This window comes from Excalfactoria chinensis, chromosome 6, assembly GCF_039878825.1.
Source record: "Excalfactoria chinensis isolate bCotChi1 chromosome 6, bCotChi1.hap2, whole genome shotgun sequence".
Classification (NCBI taxonomy): Eukaryota; Metazoa; Chordata; class Aves; order Galliformes; family Phasianidae; genus Excalfactoria; species Excalfactoria chinensis.
The window spans coordinates 7119934-7146573 of NC_092830.1; the positions used below are offsets into that span (position 1 = coordinate 7119934).

The 26640-nt window shown below is 37.8% G+C and overlaps 1 protein-coding gene across 4 annotated transcripts in view; it reads right to left on the reverse strand.

The window, feature by feature from the left end:
- Positions 1-26640, reverse strand: part of CCSER2 (coiled-coil serine rich protein 2) — a 67037-nt gene that overhangs the window by 35389 nt on the left and 5008 nt on the right. For all 4 annotated transcript variants that reach the window (XM_072339721.1, XM_072339724.1, XM_072339723.1 and 1 more), the window contains exons 3-5: positions 16018-17491; positions 14943-15145; positions 2944-3034 (exon numbers count right to left, since the gene is read on the reverse strand). In XM_072339721.1, coding sequence (XP_072195822.1) covers positions 2944-3034; positions 14943-15145; positions 16018-17452 — 1729 coding nt within the window. In that variant the 5' untranslated portion in view covers positions 17453-17491. The remainder of the gene's footprint in view (positions 1-2943; positions 3035-14942; positions 15146-16017; positions 17492-26640) is intronic.

Genomic DNA, 26640 nt, shown 5'->3' on the forward strand with positions numbered 1-26640 from the left:
ATTAGAGGTCAGCCTTGAAAGTATTTCAGGTCTAAGAAAACCATTTGAAGGAAACAGGGCTATAGGAATGGGAAAAAAATATTCAAATCATCTGAGAGAACATATTCCTCTTTTACAGACAGTATCTTCAGGCTTTTAAAAAGTGAGAACAGCCAACAAACAGAAATACGGTCGTTTTAGAAACGGGTCAGAACAAAACAAATACTTAATATGTTTATCTATCTCCTTCTAGACACTCCTCTGTTTCAACTTGAGACATTTTTAAACTTCAGTTACCAGGACAATAAGCACAGTTTAAAACAAGCAAACCAAATCATCTCTCTAAAACACTAACTTCTGCAAAGCAAAGGAAATTCCACAAACTTCCGAAGTGAACAAACGCTGTATTTGGCAACAGCTCATAAGCCACTAGAAACACAGCCAAAACAAATGCTGCCTGTGCCGTCAGGCACAGCAAAGAGTCCTGAACTGCACCCCTGCCATTACACCGTCTCTCTAACTTACCCAACGAGCTTTTCCTCACATTGTCAGTCCTTTGCTAGAAGAATCAATCTACACAAGAGGACTTTGTTTTGCTCGGCTGCCTACTCAGCCATAGCTGCGCGAGACGCTCATAAACAGGCCTTCCTTCCTGCTGCGCTCCCAGCCTGCGTCTTGGTGGGAAGGGAGCCCAGTTTTACCCTGTGATTTAAGGCTGCCATCCTCACACACTGCATACTTGTTGAACTAGAACGGCTGCTATAAATAGTGTCCAAGCAGCATCCTGGACTCCAAAATGAAACAAGGAGAGTTTCTGTTGACCTGGGAAGTCTAATAGGCTGACGTCATGGAAGCTGCACACAAGAATGGAAAAGGGGTCGGCAAGAAGTGCTGCCAAACAAAACAAATACTTGTGTCTACAATTCAGGTTTTGTTGGGCTTTTTTGCTTTTTTTTTATTTTATTTATTTTATTTTATTTTTAAATCAACTAGTTGAATAACCAAAATGGAGGTAAAAATGGAGGTAATAAACTAACTTGTACACTTAAAATAACACAAGATTTGTTTTCCTTCACAGGCATCCTTCTACAGCTTGCACCGCATCAAAGTCCAAATGGGTCAAAGCAAAATAGCCCCCCAGAAAGTTACTACGGTCTTATGGTTTTTCTGCTTTGGGGAACAAATTGAGACACTAAATAGAAACATAAGAATATTAACAAAGAACAAAATTCACTTTTTCAGTTTGCCATATTTACTGAAGGGAAAGCATGAGATCAGTTCTTTTCAGGCTACTTTGAAATCACTGAATTTTAGTGAAGAAGCAACCATAGCAGAGATATCCAATTTATTCCACATTAAAAAAATGCAAAAAGAGTAGTAATTAACTAATATTGATCCCTATTGAACAGCAATTTCTTCACCTGAACTACTGACTTAAGTCAGCCCAGATTGCTTTAGTCACAATTTATTCCAGCTACACGAACACTACTGACGCTTGAGTAGCAGCATGAGTATAGATTTATCATATTGATGCAATGAAGAAAGCAGTGAAATAAAAACAGTATATCACCTGTGTCTAGATTGAATGGCAAATTGATTTTTTAAGTTTGTGGCAAAAACGTGTGCATTTTGAACAGTTTTGAAATCCATTTCAAATGGAATCACTGATGCAGATGCACTGAATGTTTCATAAACAAGGAAGCTTAACAAAAACTTGATCTTCCCCTTGTAATTACTGCTGAGTTTTTGCAACAAGATAACTATTAACATTACTGAAAGAACAGTTAATGTATAACCATTAGTACTGTGAGCAATCCCTTATGCTTGGTTTATTGTTCATTCCAGACAATGAAAAATAAAAATCTTAAGCTTCTGGGCTGAAAAGCTGAATTGTACCACAGCAGAAACAATCGTCAGTAAGTACCAATAAATTTGTTAACAAGCACACATTAAAGGCTATCTCCAGCAGAAATTAGGTCAGCCTTTGTAATACTTCAGGTACAAAAAAGTCATTTGGTGCAGGTACAGCTATGGGGAAGGAAAAAATACCAGGATAATCTGAAGTAACATATCCCACTTTGTCTTACAGGCAATAACGTCAGGCCTTTAAAAAGTTAGAAAGGCATGCAAAGATATGTAAGTAAGTAGCTAACAAAACCATTTATTAAACTCGCCAAACTTTCAGTGTCATTTGTACAGGGCAGGGCACTACTTTGTCCACATCCAATGTTCCTGTTCAGTTTAAGACACATTAGCCTCCCATGAAATGGGAAGCACAGGTCAGACCTACGGCCAGCAGTCAGTGACTCTTAAGAGCAGGTCAGGAACAACCAAAACTAAATGCTTAACACTTTCCAGATAGGATCTGATAAAGAATTGTGGCATTATTTACCTGAACCAGTTAATTCTGGTTTAAATTAGTACTATTTTAACAGCATCTATCCTCTCCATTAAAAGGTTGCCAGAACTCTCACTAACAACAGAAGCATAACAGAAGATCCTTCAATATATTGCAATTTAAAGCCTAAGGTTACTGTTGCAGTCAAATCAAATATATTAGGAGATAACCATCATTTTGTATAGTAATAATAGTAATAATATAATAATAATTAAAAAAAACTAAAAAATTACAGTCATTCACCAAAGCTACATTTTCAAATATAACTAATACATGGGACTGAAAGACTAACTTAGTATAGAGTAAACTTCAAACTACCAACAGCCTACAGGCAGTCTGCAATGAAGTTTTGTTGGCTTACTTGTGTTTGTTTCTTGTTTTATAACAGGCAGTAAGTTCTGTAACTTCAGATTTGAAGTTTGTGTTGTATTCAATTCCGCATCTCAGCAAAGGAAGAAGCTAATTAAAAAAACCCAAAACAATCTGAAGCAAGCACTGAAGAAGTCAGAAGAGTAAATTTCAACAAATGCAATGTCACAGTAAAAACGCTTGGGTACTCAACTAACCTTTATCATGGGGTGGGTCTTCAGGCAGGTCTACATCAAGCATGAGATCATCATCTTCAAGATCACAGGAATCAAGATTGTTCAAGATGTCCTTCAAGAAAGGAAAGCACAAATTGAGGCGTTTGATATTTTATTCCATTGCTACAGAGGCTTACTTCACAGCTTTGCTACATTGGTATTAGATACACATCTGATGTTGCGAGCAGCCTCTTAAGGCCAAGACCTGCCTTACCTGAGACTATAGTAACTAAACATCTTCCTACTCATCTCGAAACAGTGATACTGGTAACAGTGCTACAGAGAAGGACTAATGCCATTTTCTACATTGAGCCTATGCCAAACTCCAAGTAATTTCCTACCCATTATTATCCTGCCTGCACTTTAAAACTAAATGATCTTGCTCAGTTGGAATTCAAAGGTAACTTTGTGGAACATGATGTAAAACTATCTTGATTCAGCATTCATGTCATATTGATAAAGAGTTATTTACAAAGTAAAGGGGTAGGGAACCTATACTATCTTGATTTAAACATCAGGAAGTTCAGAATTCCACTCTTCTAAATGTAGGCTTGACTGAAGCATTCAAGACCAAATTATTCAGAAGAGGAAGAAACAAAAGAACAAGGAAGATGGTTTTCTAAACAAGTATGGAGCAAAACTGAATCTTTCTATTTTCAAAGCTAAACATAATTCCAGCACCAGTTACTTTTGTTTTGTACACCTAAGATGCACACTGTCTTTTCTTGAATACTGTTAGAAAAGCCCCATTAAATCTAATAAAAACACTCAATAATTTTCAGCAGTCTTTCTCAGGCAGTGACACACTTACCTGACTGCAAGAGACAAAATGCAATTGCAAAGTGTAATTGATTAACTCCATTAACACATTTACTTCTACTGCATCTTTCTGGTGTCACACCTCTGGTGCCTTTTTACTAAATCTAAATGTCTAGAGACAGTATTTTCAGATTAAGATTTATCTGGTTGCTGTAATTCCGTGTAAATAAGAAGCCAAATCAGCGTTAAGTCAAATTCTGCCTCCCTAAAATAAAGAATGGAGAGGCCTCTATATTCCTTTAAACATCACCAAAAGCAGCTTTGGATCCACAAGAAAAGCAACAGTACCTGAACATGTTTCTGGCTTTTAAGCAAGCTTTGGTGTAGAACAGCAGCAATACTTAAACACCTTAACATGTCAGACTCCCACTGACCAAACATCCTCCTAAGTTTTTGGTAAGAACATCATGTTCCAGCACCCTCTTCAGCCAACAAAACTTAAAACGTGGTTTACAGTACTAAGCACTGTCTTTAATGCTGTGCTTCACATAAAGCTGTTTCTGAAGTCACATGCAAACTGTTGTGTTGCAGAGGTTACATTAATAATATAAAGAAAGGCCATTAGATGGTAGTACCAAATGGAATCACGCCCCATTCAGAAATGCAGTCAGACAGGTATTCTAAAGATAAATAACTGTAGTGTCAGCAAGGTCAAGTCTGTCAAAATAAATAAATAATCAGGAGGTGGAGGCTATAGAATACTATCTTAACTGAACAGGCAGATGCTGCTCGCACTGTGTGACTGGAAAGCCGCGTCAACACCAAAGCACAGTACTTGATCAGAGAACACAGCATGTTTAATATGGTTTCTTAAAGAAAGAAACTTAGTAGTAATAAGCAATTACACAAAGCAGATCTGAGGAAACTGATCATAGCCCCACAGCTCTAAAGTTCTTGATCTCTGTCTTTTAGTATCCCACAGATAAAAGCTCCACCTTTAAGGCCTAGGATTATACTCAGGTATTTCACACCCATTTCTTTTCTAAGAATAGAATTCAGATTTTTCTTAGCCTTATCAGCTACATCTAAAGGCAATTCACTGGAGCAATATTGAAAATCATTAAGTTGAAAAGCTGCACTGCTAATTACTCCTTTCTGGATATTAAGATGTTCAGCAAATATTTAACTGTATACTTGCAGACAAACACTGTTCACTTGGAAAACTCTCCCTCCGCTGGCTATTTGTTAGATGTACTGACAGAAAGGAAGAACAACGATAGTCATCTCTGCACTGTTGATCCATTGTGGTTCCTTTAAGCATTCACAGGCAAGAAACACAGCATCAGGACATTGTGAATAATAAACATCTGCAGGAAAACTTCCAGAGAAATGGAAGCAAATTAAAGAAAATGTGAATTTAACATTCCGACTGCAGGTGTACACTTATTTTTCTGTCCACTAATTTATACTTCTCCAGGAACTCAAAGATTTTTAATCAACATGTATTTTTTCTTTGAGGCAGAAAAATGTAGGCATTTGAGAAGCAAACGCAGTTTGTTAGTTGATAAATTGCTCCTATACCTCATTTGGATCATCACAATTAGTAGGAACAAGCACTATTTCCCTCCACTGTGGGAACCTCAGTGAACATCAGTTAAGCAGCGGCCAAAAACACTCAGTTGAAAAAAAAAAACCAAACAAACCATAGTTCTTACTGTGCAAAAGTATTTTAAAAATACAATACAAAAATGGAGCATGCTACTTTTAACTAATAAACCTAGACAGGTCACTTTGCTATCTGCATCAGAGCTTCAGAAGTCTAACGATGTCAAACAAGGTCAGAACTGGAGATGCCGAAAATACTTCTCTGTCAACAGCACATTTCATCATGTTTCGCTAATTATATGTTACTGAACTACACTGAGGCAACTCAATACTAGAAAACAAAGCTCTGAATACAAACTCTTTGCAATAGCTGCACCTTGTGTGAATTCTCTCAAGTATTTTCTACTGCTATCTCCTTAGATGCAGATAAACGCAGACACGTTTTGTAAATGAAGTGTTAACACTGCCATCTTGAAATAGCTGAGAAAAACTGCAGGCTTCCCAAACTCATTACTACTTATCAAAACTGTATTTACAGACTCCAGTTGTCATTCTTACTCCTGCATAATGAACAGCAGAAACACCGTTAATATGAGCACTTAACGGCTATTATCATCACCCTATTCTGGGCAACAATCTCAAAACAGAAAGTAAAGAAACATTTCAAAATGCATCAGCGCAAACCCTGCCGCATATTACATGTTTCAGCAGTTATGGGGAGTTATTGTAAGAGATGAATCCTATTTTATTTGAGTAGCTGAAAAGAACAGTGCATCTTAAAAACTGATAGTCAACCAGGCAAGAAATGGTTCCCCTGCCATAGACAGCCTTGGTGCAGCCTTACCTTGAGAACTGCGTGCAGTTCTGGCACACTATATAAATAATAAATACTATATATCTAGAGTACTATATAAATATTATTATTATTAATATTATTACTTACTCTGAGGGTGGTAAAACACTGAAATAGGCTTCCTAGAAAAGTGCTAGGTGATACAAGTGTGATCAATAGACCTTAGGAAAATGCATTCACACATTTCACTTTTGGCTAGCCCTGAAAGCTGATGTTTTTAAGTCCCTTACGAATGAGATATCCTACTTTACAGTATCTTTGCAAGGCTTTCTATCACTAGATTTTCCAAGATGGTACAACTTAAGAAGAAATACATGTTTGGAAGTGTTAAAGCTCATCTCAAACTACAGTGGTGTTGCCTAGCTGTCCCTCTAGACAGGTTTTCAACTCTATACTTCAGTAAGTGAAGAAAGCATCATTGTCTATGCAACAACAACCGCATTCGAGGAGAAACAGATGATCCGTGACTAATTGGTATAATTGAATGAGCTCAGAGCCCTAATAGTAGTGAATGTTCCTACTTAGTAGGGAGATGGGAAAAAGACTGAAGAGACAGGCAAGCGTTCAGGCTTGGAAACAATTGCACCACACTTGGAAAGCAGCTGTTAAAGTCCCTATAGGGCAGCAGACAGCTGCTCTTGAGACATTCCACACAAAAAAAAAGTCAAACATCCTGGTCAGATGTCAACATTTTGTTCCCTACGACTAAAGACCCCTTATTTACAAAAACTTGTGCCATCTCTCAGCACAGGTCACAATGCTGTTTTATACATGAGGCTGATGCCAGAGGAACAGATACATTACTACACACTCAGCAAATAATGATTTTGTTTCAAATCACATGGAAGATATCAGTAATCAAAGTAAGTTCCCATTTAAAAAAAAGAACAAAACAAAAAACCTCTTGAAACAACAGATGATGTAGGGAGCAGAGACTGAAATAGGAATCTCTAGTTCCTGTCAAAAGGTTAAGGCCCTGTGATATGACAGTTAGAGTAAGTGACTAATTCTCTTGGCAACAGGAGTCTTCACACCGGCATCATCAAAACTATCCTTTCAGTAGGGCAGAAATAGCCAGGAAATAATCTCATATTAAGATGAAGGACATCATTTTTAGCCCTTACATTATCATATTGCTACTCTTTGTATGGTCTACTAACAAGAAAAAAAAGTATTCAGGGAGAATATCCCTAAAGAAATAAAGCCCTACTTTCCATGTTTTTGCAGCTAAGACTGCCAATCTGGATACTTCTCTCCTGACACTGAAGCCCTCAGTCAATGCATGCTTTTAATGTTACACTTTCAAAACAAAATGCCGTGTGTTGTCTATATGGCTTCATGACTGAAATTACTGCAGCAAATTGGTACAATTTCACAAGATGAACAAAAAAATAGACTGCATTTACTACACTCTATGTTTTAATATTTCAAATGAAAATTACACTATTTTCCAGCTGAAAGCAATTCATGTTTCTGTGCTGTCAAATATGACAAGTGTTATATGTCATAATTAAGTGCTTTTCTTACAGTGTTTCAAACATACTTTTGCAACTAAGACCTCCATGTGCTTTACAAAGACCCACGGTATTAAATACACAAATCTTAGACATTTTTGTGCCGTCCTCTATGCAGGTACATTTGCTGCATCTCTTCAGGCAAGATACTAAGAATTGATGAATGTTACTTCCATTAAAAAAAAGACAGAGGGGAAAAAAGAATGGAGAGATCAGAGATTAATGCTCAACATGCACAAGCTTCTCATAAGGAAAGGGAAATTCTCCCCCCCGCCCCCCAAAAAAACCATTCTCAATGAAAAATATGCAGTAAAACAATGAACAAAATAACACTGGAGGCACCTGAAGAGAAACAGAAATAGATGTGTAAAGAAAGGATAAACAAATGGAGTAAATCAAACATCTGAACTACAGAAGTCTGTCAAATCCATCTCCAGGCCAACAGTACAGAGAAGAGTCTTCAAGGGGCCAGGGACAACATCAGAGAGAGAGAAGATGAATAAAGAAATAGAAATGCAGTACAGCTCTACCAAAAGGTGACATTAAAGAAAAACTACTCAGACCAGTTACTTGGAGGGAGAAAACAAATGAAAGTAATGACTTCCTTCACTTTCAGTGGACAGTCGGACAAAGAGGTAACTGAAGAGAAAAACATCACTAAATAGTCATAATAACAGAGGAAGGCTCACAGGGAGGAGAGCTGGAATAGAATCCTGTAGAATATCAATAATAGGATAGAAAAGGAGCTAGTTTGATATGACTTGTAATACACAGCATTTAAAGATAGTTAAGCACAACATCCAAACAAGCAATTCATCATCTTGTTCATGCTCCATAAAGGAAGATTGCCATGACAACAAATGTAACAGGATCTTTGATCTGAAAAGCCACAATACTTCAACTATTGGATATTAGTCTTACAGATTTATTCCTCCATGAAAACATTTTTACAGAGGCACAGTAGGTTTAATTTAGGTTTACAGAAACAGATAGGAACTAATTCTTAAGGTTATTATCTCTCAAGAAGCAGCTAGGCACAGCGCTTTACTTTTGTATCTCACTATACAACAGAATAAGTAAAAAAAAAAAAATCTGAAATTCAATAGCATCAAGGGGAAGAAAGAACATCTGAAATATTAATCATTTGGCTGAGACTTCATCAATTTATAAACAATAGCACTTCCCAAACATGTAGCTCAAGTGAAGTCGCAGCCACATTCCTTTACTGCCATCTAGCCACCAGTAATCAAACTGCAAACAAAAAATAAAGGGAATTTCGACCATCTGAAATTCACCAAGACAGAACAACCTCAAAATTCAGAGAAGCATCACAGATTGCAAGATCACTATCTGTAAATGGCTGTTAATATAGATGGATAGTGATAGGACAGTGACGGGACAAGAGGGAATGGTTTTAAACTGAGACAGGGGAGGTTTAGGTTGGATATTAGGAGGAGGTTTGTCAACCGGAGGGTGGTGATGCACTGGAACAGGTTGCCCAAGGAGGCTGTGGAAGTCCCATCCCTGGAGGCATTCAAGGCCAGGCTGGATGTGGCTCTGGGCAGCCTGGGCTGCTGGTTGGCAACCCAGCACAAAGCAGGGGGGTTGAAACCAGCTGATCATTGTGGCCCTTTTCAACCCAGGCCATTCAATGATTCTATGACTGCTACCTGGAGAACAAATTTTAAATTGCATTTTTGCTAGATTTTTCCTGTAATTTGAATACAACATATTCCATAGTATTGACGTGTTCTATTCTTTTACAGGCACATTAATACTGTTGTTTCCAATTTAAAAAAAAAAAAAAAAAAAAAAGAAAGAAAAGCTAGGAAGTATTTGAGGTTTTTATGCTATTTTAACCCATCCTCTGACTTGCACTGCTACAAAGTTACATTCTCACTGCATTATCCTGACGTATTTCAGAGTGAACAAAACCCACCACAACACCAAAATGCTGTTTACTCACAAACAGCCTTTACAGGGGAAAAATGACACTCAAATTTCTTATCTCAAGGGCTATGACAATGAGCATGATAAGGTGTTTTGTAGTTTATATTGATGTGGCCTAAATGCTATGTTACATGTTCTTGAAAAAAGTGTGCATCCAGCCCTTACAACTCAGGAGTCAGCACTGAGCGTATACATCTCATCCAGAGGGACCAAAACTGTGCATACAACTGAAATGTTGATCCCAGTATGCATTAAGGTCCTGCCCCTCACATTTCTGATGCTGTCCAACTGAACCTTATACAAGTTATTTTCAATACCAGTGTTTCTATAACTTGATACAGCTAATAACTATATAATAGTTATTACATAATTATAACAATTTCAGATAAAAAGGAAAAGAAACCTCGTGCCAATTTACATGCTTTTAATTAAGCTATCTACAAAGCGTTCAGAAATTCAGTTTGATGAGTTAGGTGTATAGCAATTCACTTGATGTACTTTCATAGATATGTTTTTCCTGCTTACACCAACAGCACCGAAAACTACCCCAACTTTAAAGAGTCTACCGGTCTCTCTGGTCACACGATCACCTTCCTTACCTATTTCAAGACTTGCTCAGAATAAATTAAACATTCTCATACCTTAAGAAAAACCACAGTAACACAATTAGTTTGAAGCACTCTAGACTAAATCTGAAGTTCTTCTGTCACTGAAAGATGAAGCTACTTGGTAGAATAAAGACAACAACTGAAAGGAATCATTTTAAATTCACATTAAATTACAGCACTGTATACACTGTTAGAAAGTCATACTGGAAATCTCACTTTAAGCTCATGAAATAAGCAAGTGTTAATTTCTACCAGCATTTATCATATTGCACTCAATACAACTGTTGCTCACTCCCCCCATCACAGAAATCAGAGGCTAGCACAAATGAAATATGGAAGCTCAAGTAAAGTTGCTTTCCTTCATTTTTGCCAACCAAAACAGCATGTGAATATTTGCTATGTCAGTTCTGATTCATATAACTCTCAAAGGCAAGTATGCTCTCCTATCCCAAAGGGGAAAAAAAAGTAATTTACCATAAAAGCTCATTCATAAAATGTTATGCCTCTCAAAGCAACACAAGAGGTTTGTGTACTGTAACACGGTCATATCGCCTCTTAATAATATTTGGCAGCAGGGACACCCACATCACATAAGACACAGACAGAAACACCATCTCATTAAGTAATGCAGCTCCTTACTGCCTCCCATCGCTGTAATCATTAAGCTCTACATCTGAAGGCCACATGGTAGTGGGAGGGCAGACACCGGCTGTTTTTCACTCAGATTCAATACCTCTGAAGTCACAGTCTCCGCTTCCACGACATTCATCTATGCCACAATCAGAAAACTGACAGCCACCAAAGGCCTCCTGAAAGAATAAATGGTCTAACAGCACTGCTTGCAGAATGTTCTGAAACAGCTACACACCCTTAGTTCTGTAAGAACATTAATATTACTGACACCTTCACAGTGTTCAATTCTTCTCCAAATAGAAGTTTTTCAGCATAACTGAAAACAATAACTTTTCTTTTTTTTCTTTGAGGGGGGTGAAGAGGGTTGTAATTGTTAAAATTGAGGATATGAAAAGCAAATGCCAGAAATTTCTGTATTTGTAATATGGGAAACCTGAAAACAATTACATCAAAATTAGGAAGTGAGAGTATCAAGTTACAACAGCATAATTCAAACATGTCCTCAGAGTCATTTCTTTAAGAACCTGGAATATAGCATGAGATGTCAATATGGAATTTGGACATTAGCACTTCACCTTCAGCTGTAACACACCAGGAATAAACCGTAAGAAATCCCTGCCCTTGATCAGCTTAACTTTGAGCAAGAGGTACAAATACATCAGTAATATTAAATATACTGATTATACAACATGAAGTGCTATTATTCATTCTTAATTTACCCATCATTCTAAAGATAGACAAGTGAGACCCAGAGCTCCATGAGACTCAACTCAAGGTCACAAAACACTGTAGATCAGAGCTGGAATTTCTCCACTTGCAGATAGAGATATTTTATACACTAATTGCAGGCAGACACAACCCATCAGCAGACAGAAACATTCAGCTCCCTCATAGGGGTGGGAGGGTGGCAGAAGCCAAGTGGCACGCAAGTCAGTTCTGACTGGAACATCCCTAGTAAAGGAGCATTTTAACAGCAGATTGCAAAGAGAAAAGCAAATACAGGAATAGAGGAGGGTGGTAAGCCTCAGATTTTGGAAATCCAGGGATTTCAGTAATGGCTTACCATAAAGATACTATCAGAATCTAAATACATTTAAGAGTCTTGGTTTCAATAATGAAATTATATATATTCCTCCATACAGAAATGTAGATCTTATATTGAAACATGCATTCCTTTAATTTTACCTTCAGCTTCTTAAAGCCTTAGACAATTCACTTGCAGCATGAAATGTAGGGGAAAAAAATCCCGTTTAAATTAGCTCATTAGACAAGAATCTGTTTTTAAGTGCGATTCTTGTAACTAACTTGCACATGAAGGGCTCTCGTGTCACAGCTCTTCTTTTTGAAGAAGTTGTTGGTAAAAAATTGTCTATGTGGAAGAAACACATGCACTTCACTAAAGCCTCTTAAAGAACAAAACTGAAGCATGGGACCTTCTGAACACTCCGTACTGAAACCTCATTAAAATAACAGTTGCTCCTGATGAACAGTTGCCCGATGTAACCATGTCTTATTTTCATAACACTGCTTAAACTGTGTTCAAATCTATACACTTCTCTTAGTTCAGAAAGACTTTGTCTTGAAAATGTTTCCAGTGAATGTTACATAGTGCTGCCAGCTCAGTACAAAGACTCCATTTTTATATATTTGGAATGAGCACTGAAAATCTGTACTGTTTACAAAAATAAACTTAGCAATTTTTGTTTGTATCATATAGTTCAGTTAAACAAAGAAACAAACATCACTCCCCCAGTGTTTATCTCATTTGGTAAAGTTTAAGAGGTGACACCTTCAAGGCAACCAAATACTACTTCATCAAGAATACTTACATTTATCCAAAAAGTCTCTCTATTCCATAGTTGCACACTATCTTAAACTGACTTGCAATTGTATTGTTATTAAAGCTGGAAAGTTTGGATTACTTTGTTATAAGCTCACCTTCCCACAGAACAAGAACTACAGATCTGGCATTAACCCACTGGATAGAATGCACAACAGAAAAAGTCAATTTAAAAGATAATCCACGTCATGTAGGGAAGCAAATTACTGAAATAATAAAGCAATAATCAATTACTTGTAACTAAGATTACTGTAAGAAAACATTGAGTACCACAGGTTGAATATTACACAATGTTATCGCAGCAAGTTCACCTTCTCTAACACGTTTGCATGTTTAAAAAGCGTATTACTCAGACTAGCCATGTCCCTCGGACCACAAACCATTCTACCCACTCTCAAACTCATTCTGAAACCTGGGAAAGGGACATTCCATCACAAAGACTCAACCACAAAGGGAAAGCAAAACAAAAACCCCACAAAGATGTAGAGAAAACAGCCATCTTAGACTCTGTAACTGAAACTCCAGTCACATCAGTAAGTGACAAACCAGATTCACCCTACTGAGATGTGGATTCCACGCCAAGAAAAAATAAATTTTAAGCAAAGCAGCTAAAATCTGTCTCTTTCAAATGAGATTTCAATTGTCATTTCATAATCCATTTTAAAACAAGTAAGATTATTCTACAATACAATGTTGAAAAAATATCAAAGGCATCTTGTGTACCTCAGCTGTATGAGACTTAAAGCAGCTTCTGTCAATCAGACAGACTATCTATGCCTGACCAACAGTTCATACACTTGCATAAATTAATATACTTATGTGTAACAAACAAATTCTGTAGTCCAAAACCACGTGGAAAGTTGTAACTTAATTATTACATAAAATCCACTGCATATATCATAAAATTCACCAAGAAGAAAGTTCGAGAACATTTCCTAGTGCATACACGTGTGCCAGGGAGATGGGCATTTGTTTATAAACTAAACTTTTTCCTGTAAATGTCCATAAAATACAAAGTTCATGCTGGAAAAATCTCAATGCTTTTTCAAGCCAGTCATAATTACCATGAGAAGATAATAACTATTTCTAAACTTTCTTTTACGCACCACATCCCAGGACCATAATTTAAGACTGAAGATAAACTCTACCACAGGGAGCTGAAAATACATCAGAAATTTGTATGTAGTTATACCTAACAATATAATTAGATAGCCATGTCCTAGATTCTATCCTATCCAATTCTATGCTGTTCTGACTTCAGGGCTAGCATAGCCAACCCCAGTAAAATTAGAAATCAAAGCATGAATTAGTGCCAAAATGCTTCTACAGTACTGATATTGGCACAGGTGACATAATACCTAACAGCCCTAAAGTTTACAAAGCATGAGAAACTAATCCATTCCACACAGATACTGTTAGAAGTCTCAAATTATTAGTGTAATGTTAAAAAAATCTGAACGGTCCTAATTAAACAACTCAGATAAGTAAATATGAGCAGCGTTTCTGTGAAAAGCGAATGAAGAACAAACAACATTTTTATCAAGGCTGCCAGAATTCAGAGGTTGGCTAACTTACTTCAGCTGGAGGACTGCTACTACTCTCCATCCACTCACTCTAGATGGATGGATGTTGGATTCAGATCAGTAATGTTTAGCAAAAAGAAAAAACAAACAAAAAAAACAACAGTTGTTCCTCTTATGTTTTCCAGGCACAGAAATAGCCCAGGTCACCTGATGAACTACGGCCAGGTACCTACTTCAAAGATTCTATGTTAGAACAAACTGACAAATGAAAATGAATTTGTATTCAAAAGGGTCATATGTAGATACAGACTAGAAACAAAGCAATGTAGGACAGGTATTTGCTGTCATCTTCCTTTTTCACTCTTAGGTTTAAAGACTGGTAAAGGATATTTAGCATTACCAGAACAAAGAAATTCCTTCAGTAAACGGTGAGTGCTACCATGAAATCACACGAGGATTGATTTATTTTGTTACAACTTAAGAATGAGGAAGACATGTATGTAAACATTTTGTTTCAGTGCCATCTGTCTAGAAACAAGAATTCCTTAAGAAGAAGTTTCAGACATCTGTCAGCTACAGAGGAAAGAAGAAATAGTTATCAAGTAAAAAGAAATTACATTAATTCTATTTTTAAAATATACTTCAGCAATCAACCCAGTAAAAAACCAAATACACAAGCTATACACAAATACATACTATGCTGTTCATTTCTGAAGACTCGTAGCTTCCACACGGATGGACACTTCCAATAGGTTCCAGTCCCTCTTCATCCCACATGTATGTGCCATCAGAGCTATCAGATGGAGAAAGCTCAAAAGAGGACCCAGCTCTGTAATTCATCTCTGGAGAAATCGCACTCTCGGCACTGTGCTTTGTGCTTTCACTGTTGTCATCCATTGCTTAAAGAAAACAAACACAGCCAACAAAAAAAAAGTCAAAAAAACAATCCAATATTCCAAAAACAAATAAATAAAAGCATGCATTATTCCTGTTTTCGTGTTTCCAAACCATATTCTAACAAATTCTAAGCAAAAGCATTCTACAGTATTAACACTACTCACCCTAGTAAGTAAAAGTTCAGGCTGGATTGGCAGTTATAACCAAGAATCCTTTCAACCTACTTCTCTGCTGAAGTTTTACAATGCAGCAATCTACCTCCCAAGAAGAAGTATCTTTTAGAATTCTCTATCTTTATTAAAAAGATCTTAATAAAGTGGGCTCCAAAGTTAAGCCCAATCCTTCAACTATAATGTCTTTCAACACAGGTTTATACACCGAAAGTCCATCAGGGATATGAAAACACAGACTTTAAAGCACCTTCTGTCTTTCATTGACTTTAGGAGGGAATATAGCATGCCACTAGAAGAAAACCAGTAACACTCCGATTTTAAAAATTAACTAATTAAAGGAGACGCCCTACATTTACTCCCACCACTTATAGCAGTTACAGCTGCTCTCTCCCTATCAAGAGGAGAAAAATGCGAAGACCACTAATCCAAAACAAGGCTAAGAGGAATTCTACCACCTTACCATGAAAGTAGCAAAAGAAGCTACAATTAATTCTTATTCCAAAGAAAAAGAGCTCTTTAAGAAAAAAATACTGCTTGAAGAAGATAGCAATAATGCAGAAAAGGCACTGTGAGAGAACAGATGGGCTAGTATAGTTTTGTTATGAAAAACAGAATGGTTAAATACATAAAGTAACAATAGCAATTACAGAATCTTCATTTTAGTACCAAAAATTTCAAATCAAAAGCAACAAAGTATTTACCAGACACATTTATATCAAGCCAGTCATCAGCATTACAGCAAGATCCTCCACTTTCCTTGACAGAAGTGAACGGCTCTACTGATGTTATGCTCCCGTGCTCTAACTCTTGAATGCAGCTCTCCTTTTGCTGCACTTGTATTGTTTTATTTGGATCCTCTAAATCTATGAAATCATCGCTGAAGTCTTCGCTCAAGTCATTTTTTTCAGAGGACGACAAAGAAGATATAGATATTTCATCTCCATCATCGCTCATACACATGACATTTGATCCATGTTTTCCCAAGTTTTCATGAAGGCCTTCAACAGATTCTGTTCTTTGAGCATTACTCTCTATAATGCTATTTTTATCAATTGTTCTATTTATATTTGTTGATATTTCAGAGTTCTCCACTACATACGTGTCAGCAGTTGTACTTTTGCCACCATCCACAATAATATTTCCAGCAAACCTTTGGCTAGCAGGCTTCAACAGAGAAGGCCGACTTAATCTATATCCAAAAGAAGGTGCAGACCCAGATCCATTCGACAGCGGGGACTTCTTTGTACAAGATGATATACTAGAGTATGGCCTGGCAAATCCATACTTCACAGACTCATTTCCATTGGGTACATCCAACTGTCTTGCATTTCTTGACCACAGAGCCGACCTCTGAGATGTCCTAACAGCTAGATTTTGACTATGATAAGGCCTTGTAAGATCCACAGCTTTATTGAAGGAATGCGACCTGGTTAACGATGCACTGGGAAGGAAAGAATTCTGAATGGAATGTGAAAAACTTTGTGATCTTACCATTTTTTCACAGGAAGAAGACTTGCTATTGTCTGTAGAGTGTACAAGGCTTTCTCCTGAACTTGTCCTTGAGGCATTGGAATTCGCTCTAGGTCTCTGCAAACCTACCATTGGCCGATTACCATAAAATCCATTTAAGTGTGATTTTGGAGCACTGAGTCCAGAATACGAGGTCCTTCCTGACAGGGCACCTTTGGTGAATTTTGCTGAACCAGACAGTCCAGGCAAAGACTTGGGGTTTGATTCCTCAGTAGAAGATACAAACATATTGTTTTGCTTTGCTGTTTTTGACCCAAACGAAGCAGTATTGTTCAAACCCACCCTGAGCATATCATTATTCAATGCTCCTTGAGACTGAGAATACTTCTCAGCATCAATTAATTTGTCATTAGAACTATGTTTAGAGTTGGTCTCTCTCTCATTTTGATCACGAAGCTGATATTTGCTTGATTTTCTCCAGTTGAAAGAGAAGGAAGACGCGTTAACAGTGCCATTGTGCTTGCTGAAATTTTTGCCACCATTATTCCCTGCTAAATTAACAGCTGTCCCATTTGACGTTGGTTGTAAGACACTTCCTAAAGTTTTCGTTCCATATTTTGGCAGCCTGGAAACCAAGGATGTCCTGATTTGATTTCTCTCTTCCATGAGCTATTGGGTACATTGGTCCTCAAAGGGTGCGTGAATCTAAGAAAAAGAAAGAATGCATTAGACCTTCATCAATAACACAAAACAACATACTTAACATGCATTCGTATCTATCTTTACTACATCCATGCTTAACTACACTGTAACCATACAAAGTAACTCACATTTTATGACTTCCAGAGAAACAGAAGTACAGCAGCAGCTATTCAGCAGTAATATATTATTCAGATGTCACTCCCCACCACCCAGGTTTTTGTTGTCAGTCTAAACTGTCTATTCTTTTGCCTTCCTCCATATCATTTAAGGTAAACTTTATAAAGGGCGTGCATTTTTCACCTACCAATTTGAACAGCAAACTGATTTTTTCTACTGTTCTGCAGTCATTCAATTACATACTTAAGACTTCATAATTAAAAAAGAACAAACTGAATATAGAACAAACCTGTAGTCAGCAACCTAAAGCTTTTAAAACTACACCATAAAAACCTGACAAAAACTACCCTTTGCAAAGTTATCTTCCCTAGCTAAAAACATTCACAATGTACTGCTCACAGCATCGAGAGGAGAAGAGAATCCAACAGACATCATACATTGTCAAGAATGAACAAATGAAAATATCAGTGGAAGAAACATTACTAAAAGCCATTTGAAGAAACGTTCTCTATCTTAGGGATTGCCCTAGCTCTTCATTTCACATAGAAGATCTGAGTAAATGGTTAACAGTTAGGGGGTGCTTTTGTTTTAACATTTTAGCAAGAGTAACAAAGCAATACAGGTTACTGCCAGCAGAACCAGCACAGACTATAGGAACTGCAGTTGATGTAAAACTGACGGACTGATGTAAAACTAACTTGCACTGACCCCAAGAACACAGCCCTGAAGATCACTTTCTGAAGAAAGCTACTTACTCCCTCCACCATCAGCACAAAACAGAAACATCATCTTTGTCACCCAGGCATGAGGTGGAGGCAAAAACTGCCTTCTAGCAAGAGTTCACTGTATGTTTCTCCTCATTCCCACAGGGACCTTCCCCAGTGTATTCTCCTGGATTCTGTTTATGTCAAACTTCCCAAGCACAAACCTGCATTCACAGCCCTCCATTTAACAGTAACTTCTCTCTCCATCAATTTTGTCAGAATACTCTGGACTCAATTGTATGCCTGGAACTATACAGTCCCAGAGTTCCATAAATTCATTGTGCGATACATATCTTTGCTTACATTTGTTGATAATTCAGTGGCTGATCATTTCATTTCGTTTCCCCAATTCCTAAGTTTTGAGATTAATAAATAAATAAACAAACAAGCATCTTCAACCCAGCATTTTCTTTTTCCATATTCCCATTCAGGATGAACTGATTCTGGTTGCCTTCTTTCCATATAAGATTTGAGTTACAGGATAGCAGCTGCATGCAATATTCAAGTTATTACATTTATTAACAATGATTAAATATTTCTTGGCACAAATGAATTTAAACGCTTGACTTCTGTGCAGAGATGCATGAACATTTAAACCTACCTCCATATTCCGAGATAAAGAGATTTATAGCGTTTATTCCTTTCCATATGTCTGTGACTTCTGCTCCCTATACCCTTGGAAATACTCCACTATCTTCATCATCAAAAATGTGTTTTAGGACAACGTCATTTTGGTCTTTTTAATACAACGCTTTTATTTTATGAAGCCGTACCTTTGCCTCAACAATTCTTGGCTTGAAAGCTTCCATCTCACTTGAATACATGTCCACATATACTCATCTTACTATTTGCACAGACAACATTATCTGTACCAACCTTTTGCACAGCAATACAATCCAAAGATTTTGCCTAAATGCTATTATTATTATTAAAGCCCAATTAGACAATAAAGACAGGCAAAATCTCCAAGTTTTGATGCTGCATATTAACACAAAGTTCTCACTTGCAATAAATACCATATCAGCAAGATGAGGTTTCTGTTGTAGAAGACACCTGTGAAAAGTTATGTTGCTTTGGCCATTCTGATTTTATTTATCAGTCAGCTCCACCCACTGGTCTTACAAGGTTACCAGCACAGAGTGTTGTTAGTTTTTATGTTATTCCCTGAAGCTATTATCTGTGTTTGATTTTTCACAGACAGCTGGCAAGACTGAAAAACACCAAAGTCCTTAAACCACAGCAAACACGCTGATAAACAACACAGAGCAAGGGACAGGAAATACCCTATGTAACCACAGCAAGCATTAGCTCTAAGTGACTCACTCCCCAGGCTGCAAGAACTCACTAAGAAACACATCAGATAAAATCAAAGTGGCATTAAAATCATGCAAACTGAAGCAACCCCAGGATTCTGTAACCGAATAAGATGCCCCAGAGCTGTGCTTCTCAAAGTAGGTCTAACTAAAAAGATATTAATAGAAACATATTCAGAAGCACATAAGGGATCATACACATTAAGGGATCATAACACAATGAACGTGTCAGAATCCACATCCTGCAACAGGTAGTACACACCCATTTAGAATACACCCATACACCTGTTTGGGTGGACATTGATAGGACAAGGGGGAATGGTTTTAAACTGAGACAGGGGAGGTTTAGGTTGGATATTAGGAGGAAGTCTTTCACCCAGAGGGTGGTGATGCACTGGAACAGGTTGCCCAAGGAGGTTGTGGAGGCCCCATCCCTGGAGGCATTCAAGGCCAGGCTGGATAAAAAAGAATTCTGTCTACAGTGTACCTGTATACCTTATCAAAATGAAATTGTGTCTGAATATCAAACATCAGCCTCCAAGACACTTAATGCCAAATGCATGTCAATAATGTACATTACTGTTATTTAAAATAACACCATGCACAACACTATACTTAACATTATGAAGCACTGACTCAACAGCAAGCAACATAAGACAAATCAAAACATATCCCAACTCTAACAAAAAAAAGCTCAACTCTCGCAAAGAAATGCTCAAAAAAAAAAAAAAACAAGAAAGCTGAACTAGAAAGCTGCTTTCATGCTGCATGAATAAATCCCTTCTGAGATCTGTCTACCATCTCTCAGGTAACCGTAAAATTTAAATGAGGCCATTTAATGAGATTGCTTTAATCCTCCAACAACTGCGGCAAATTAAACTCAAACACTGCTCAGGTCTCTCAGAAGGGTGTTGTTCATTTATCCTTAATTAGGGAAAGAGGAAATATCTTCAAGAAAACTGTACCGACTGCTTAAAACACCTCAGATAATTAAATGCTGTCTGCAAAAAACACATGCCTATGTTTTACTATCTACATAGCTATAACTGCTGTCCCATTTCCTATTATCAGTCTCATTTGTTTGGTTGAAGGACAAATGCCATCAAAAAAACCCAAACCTTAGCAGCACACTCTGGCAGATGTTACTTTCTCCCACCATCTGGAAGTTTTCTCCAAGTCCTCTTTCAAATTCCCTCAGTTTCAACATACATTTACTACTAAAGACCCCATTCACAAGAGCATCGCAAGTTAGTTTGTTTCCTACATTGCACACAACTCAGGCTCATTATAATCTACATTGTATTCCTCTGTATCTTAAAAAACTCAACATACTTTTAGATTTGAGCAACCTATGGATTTTTTCTTAAACTAACATTTGAACAAACAGGCCTTACACATTCTGCCCTGGGAAATGCTTTATCTAGTTCACACAAGTCTAATAGGGAGCTAAACTAATTATGAAGAGCCTAGCCATACATAATAATCCAGGGAAAAGGAATTAAGATCTACAACCCCTCTGAACCAACTGAAAAGGTGCTATATCACTATTTTCAAGGATATTTACGATTCTGGTGATAAGAAAGGATATTCACAGTTACTTTCCTTAGCACTTCCCATTTAAGATTATTTTCATCAAGACAAGATCCTCTGACATGAGCTTCAACTAGCAAATGCAACACCCATAGCCTCTCTTTCAAGAGCATCAAGAAGAGTTTCCCATACATCATCATCTCTTCTAAGTCCAGTTTCGCACCTGAGACTTCACCCTACATGTACTAGAATGAATCTCACACACATACAAAAAAGGCAAAGTCTATATAAGGGCTGCTCAGAAAGCAATATCTACTACTAGATTCTGTTGGCCCATTATATCGGAGGCCGATGTTGGTGGAATGGCAGTAGGGGTTGAACCTTCCCACCAGTGTTCCACTATGTGTTGCTGCTGTGTGACAAAATGGCGTCTGACACGGAAGTCTGAATGAAGCACATAAACAATAAAAAGCGCAGTAAAATCAGCACTCGGTGACATTCATCGACACTTGCTGAACATTCATGGAGACCAAGAGGTGAACGTGAGCACAGAGAGGCCAGCGGGTGGTGCTTTTCACCAGTGGCAATAGTGGGTCACCTCCACTGGTGCAGATCCTTTTGAGTGTGGTACACAGGCTCCTGTTAATCACTAGCAAAAATGCACAGTGAATGGCAGTGAACGTGTTGAAAAATAGAGTTTTGTAGCTGAGAATTTGCTCTATCAAATAGTGTTATCGTGCTCATCGTATTTGTTGTAGTTTCCATGTAAATAATTAGAAGGCATTGCTTTCAGAGCAATCTCCATACATTTTCATCTTGGACAACATAAGAATATTGCTGTCCCTATAACCCAAGCCAGAGAGCTAACAGCAGTCCGAAATTGCAGTTATTTGTGGGACCGGTCTCCCTCTTACAGCCATAGCAGTGCACAGTAAGCAGCTGAAGGATGAAAAGCGCTTTCCTGCAGTCTACAAGAAGCTGACAGCTGCGACAGTACACAAGCTTCCTCACTCAACTAGAAACATTATGTTCAATAGTGTTCACATATGGCAAATGCCAATTAGCAACCAGTTAGTTTTGTTTGCTACTTGGTTTGGGCAGACTGACGTAACCACTATGAAGCTTAGCAGCATTACCCACATTTCTACCTCCATAACTGGGATGTTACAGAAGTCAAAAGTTTAGTAACTACATTTGCCAAGCCAGACCTTATTCTCTTCTCTTACTTCCCTTCTCCAGAAAGGCTAAGAATCAAGTGACTGCCTAATTCACTTTCTCAGCTCAGTGACAGCTGACCTGAAGCAACAGTTAATCCTCATCAATCGATATCTTCCAGGTAACCTCCAGGTACCTTCACTCTTTTTCCTAGAACACAAAAACTGATTTCTACCCGTGAAAACAATATAAAGACATTTCACCCATGGAAACCTAAATTATCTAGCGCTATTATTCTAGTGAAACACTTTCTCAGCCACATCACTACGCTAGAGCCGAGGACAAACAAAAAACAGAATAACTGTTAACCAATGCCCAAACAGCATGGAAAATGGAAATGAGTGAAATACACCTTTAAGAACTGAAGGGCAAATAGAAGGCAACAGATCTATGTCTTGAGGAAGGCAGAATCTACCACCTTAAATAACAATTACATCCTGCTTTCTGCAGCACGCTTATAAAAGCAGAGTCCTGTTGAAAACAGACACACAAGACCAGATATTCAAGATGCCGTGAAACACATTCAAGATATGCTTTCAAGATACCTGCCCCTAACATCCCAGCGGTATTCACTATAACTGTGAAGCCCTCTGAACCAAAACATAATTGTCTATCTGAAAAGGATTGTATTTTACTTTAAGTATTTCCCGGATCTAGATGTATCACATGGTTTTCTTTGTGAATTTAAGCACAAGAATATCTCAACTACATATGCCATGCATGGCTTATGGAAACAACCTCTGTGTACTTGCATAAATCATCTATATATTATACATCAACTTTTATATTGACACATACATATTCAGGACACAAGGAATACAGACCTTCTGACCGCGTATGTTCAGCAATGCTTTAGTTTCTGGGCTAAAAGTATAGCTTAAGGACTGTTTGACTTAAAAATAACATTAAAAATGAACTATGCATGAATTGCTCTTATCAAAGTAGGGAGGTACTGAATGACATGTCAGAAAATGAAACAGGGAGGTCCTTACAGTAGAAATTAACTTCCTTAGGAACTACTTTGGAGCAGTGCAGGATGGGTAGCATAGCCAATAGTCAGGTTCCAGGTTTGAGGGAACTCATGAGAGCTGAACAGAACGAAAGAACCTAGCAGAAGATCTGGCTAGCAAACACCTGCTCTGAGCAGGACAAGGCCTCAAATGTCTGAGGAACTAAAAAATTATGAATCCTAAAAAAAAATCATTCAGACCATATGAATTCAACTGGAAGAGAATACAATTAAAAGCCTTGATGGTAGAGAACTTCTGGGTATTTAAAGGCATTGCATGTTCTTTAGTGTTATTTACCCTGAAGATTAGCTTCAGTTTTGCTGAAAAAGCCCTTTCCTGTGAACTCCAAGATGAAATAAGATTTACCTATGCTGTAGTAATATTTTCCAAGCCTTCTTTCCATCACCCTGAGGTGTGCTGATGTTCCAGCCACATGGAAGGTTCATACTGAGAAACACCAAATCAGTTGCCCAAACTGCTGCTGAGCTGAATTTCAATTAAGGTTGGTGAGAATACACAAGTCCAAGGAATATAAACAGAGGATGATTACGTACAGAGATGAAAAGAGAACAAGACATCATAAAGAGACTATCACTTGTCTAACACTGAACAACTTAACCAATCAATATAGCAAAAAGATATTAAGACTGCATTCCTTGCAGTCTTTAGAAATAAACATTACCGTTATTTAGAATACTGTTTCTTAACATTTAGTATGGCTAGAGGATGTAAGATCTTACCGGAGTAAAGGAAACAGAAAAATGCTGCTCTGCTTATGTAGGAGAAAGCTACTAGAATACTTACAGAACCACAATACTCCATTCACATCCTTCAGAGCCACACTCAGAATTCAGTCATCAGTCCTATTGACATTGAACATCAGGCACCACAAGGGAAGGGGATGAAGAGGAGATGCTAATTGCTATCTGCCCAGAAATGTTTTGCTTTGTACTCCTCTGCCCACCTGTGCTTTACACAATAGGAAAATAGAAATGATGCATTTTCAAAAATAAAAAGACTGTGAGAAAAAAAAAAAACCCAAACCAAGATTTGCATTATCAGATAACCTTTAAAACTTGAATAGAAAAAAACAAAAACAAAACAAAACAAAATAGACAGGCTTCAATTAAGAAAAAGAACTTTGCTGGTGTTTCTCAAAGAGGTAATTCTGCACTGATTTTCAGCAGTCTCACACCAATGACTATTGAGGTAAAGGGCAGGGAAGTCTAGAAGCTCAGGAGCAGCTTCAGGACAAAAGAAATATATATAGATGAGAGGTAACACTGAGGAGAAAGGAGAAGGCTTTACTCCCAAAAAACCAGGGCCTGAAAAAGAAGAAACAGATCCAAAATAACACATTTCAATTAAATTCTGCTTCAGTGTTCTTTTTGAATGGAAGAATACAAGTTACTACAGTTCGTTCATAACTGGGAAGTGAAATCCAATGAGATTAGCCTTTTCCTACACTGGTGGCTGGCAGCCTGCTCTCAGGGCAGGGGTCAGTGAGCAACCAGAACCACAACACTGCTCTGAAGCTGCTAGCTACCTGATGCATCAACACAGAGCAATCAGTTCCCTCACTTTTAAGTTCAACTCTCTTGTTCACAGAGCTAAAACACCATTCTAAGCTAACCTGTTTTGCCAAAATTCTTACCAGCTCCTTCAGCAATAACTACAGATGGCTTAGACACAGACAGACTGAAGGTTTTCACGGAGTTCGTATATTCTGTCAAACATTCATCATACTTAAGACTGATATGCCTAACACCAATGGAAAAACACTCATGCTAGAAGGAATTAAAATACACTGCTTACTTTGTTTGTCACGTACCAAGAAATAGACTTCATGGACAGAACCTCCACAACAGACTCAGCCCCAGTGAGTGAGTCATGTAGACCACACTTCTTAAGCAGAGCAGATTACATTTTGAAACATGCATTGCTTTCAAAATCCCTGCTGATGTACAGATATGAAGGGTCTTTACTTGTTTCAATTCGATGACGACATTATTCGGTTCTAACTGTTAACAGATTTGCAGGGACAGCAAACACAAGGGAGAAAAGCAAGCTAGGAAGAGATATGCACCATCTGTCTGCCATACAGATAGAATGCCTTGGAACCTAAAGACAAAGCATTGCTGCTACAAAGAAGAGATAGGCCATCCCATTATGCAAGCACCACTCCCACCTCTCCAGCAAGTACCAGCCATAAAACACACCTCTATCTAAGTCACTCTTTTATGCTGTCTTAACACTTTGTATTTGGCAAGACCTCTATCCTAGAAGGTAATTATAAGGTGAGGGGGTGGGAATGAAAGACACAACTGCATTTCAAAGATTTAAGCTATTATCGCTGATTATGTCATAAAGGCTAATTAAGTTTTATTCTGTAGTTAAGATTGACTGAATAACCTTAAACAGAGCCCACAGTCTAGAATACAAGTGTTGTAGAAGCAAAAGGTCTCCTCTCAAAGACTTGGTGATTTTTTCCAACATCAAATAATTGATACCAGGAACAGAAGACTGACTGCATTTGCAGAGGGAATAATTCCCTCAGCAATAGCATTCCATCGCTGTCATTTCAGTTTTTCTGATATGATTACTCTGAGCTCAGGCACAGAAGCAATGCTGTTCCATACATATGGTGCACTGAACTCTTGTTGTCAAGCAACTACTTCACTTGAAGACAAACCAAGGCCACATTCAGGAGAACATGTTACTTAAAAAGTGAAGTTTACATGTATACTAATGAACTAGCATACTACATTGAGCAAAATGTTACACATGAAGAGGAGCATCACTCCTGCCTCACAACTATCCCATCACCCAGCAATTCAAACACAGACACTCTTTCCTCCAACTCATCTCTGAGTGATTCTTTCCACCTCCGTCTCAGTATCAAACTAAAGAATCAGCTTCAAGTTGAAGCTTTCTGCTACTTGTCTGGTGACGCTGCCCAGAGGAAGATTTTCTTGCTGCTAATAACTGGCAAGCACTGCTACCAGCATGAACCATATCTGAACACTTCACCCACATACATATCTTAAGGTCAACTCTCATCAGTTTCAATCTCCAACTAAGCTCTACTTATCATTGATACGTCTTTCCCTCCTCCCAACTCATGCATGTTCATTCCTCTTACTGGTATATAAATAAGCCTGCTTGTTAGAGATTAAGCTGAATAACATATATAGACACTTAGA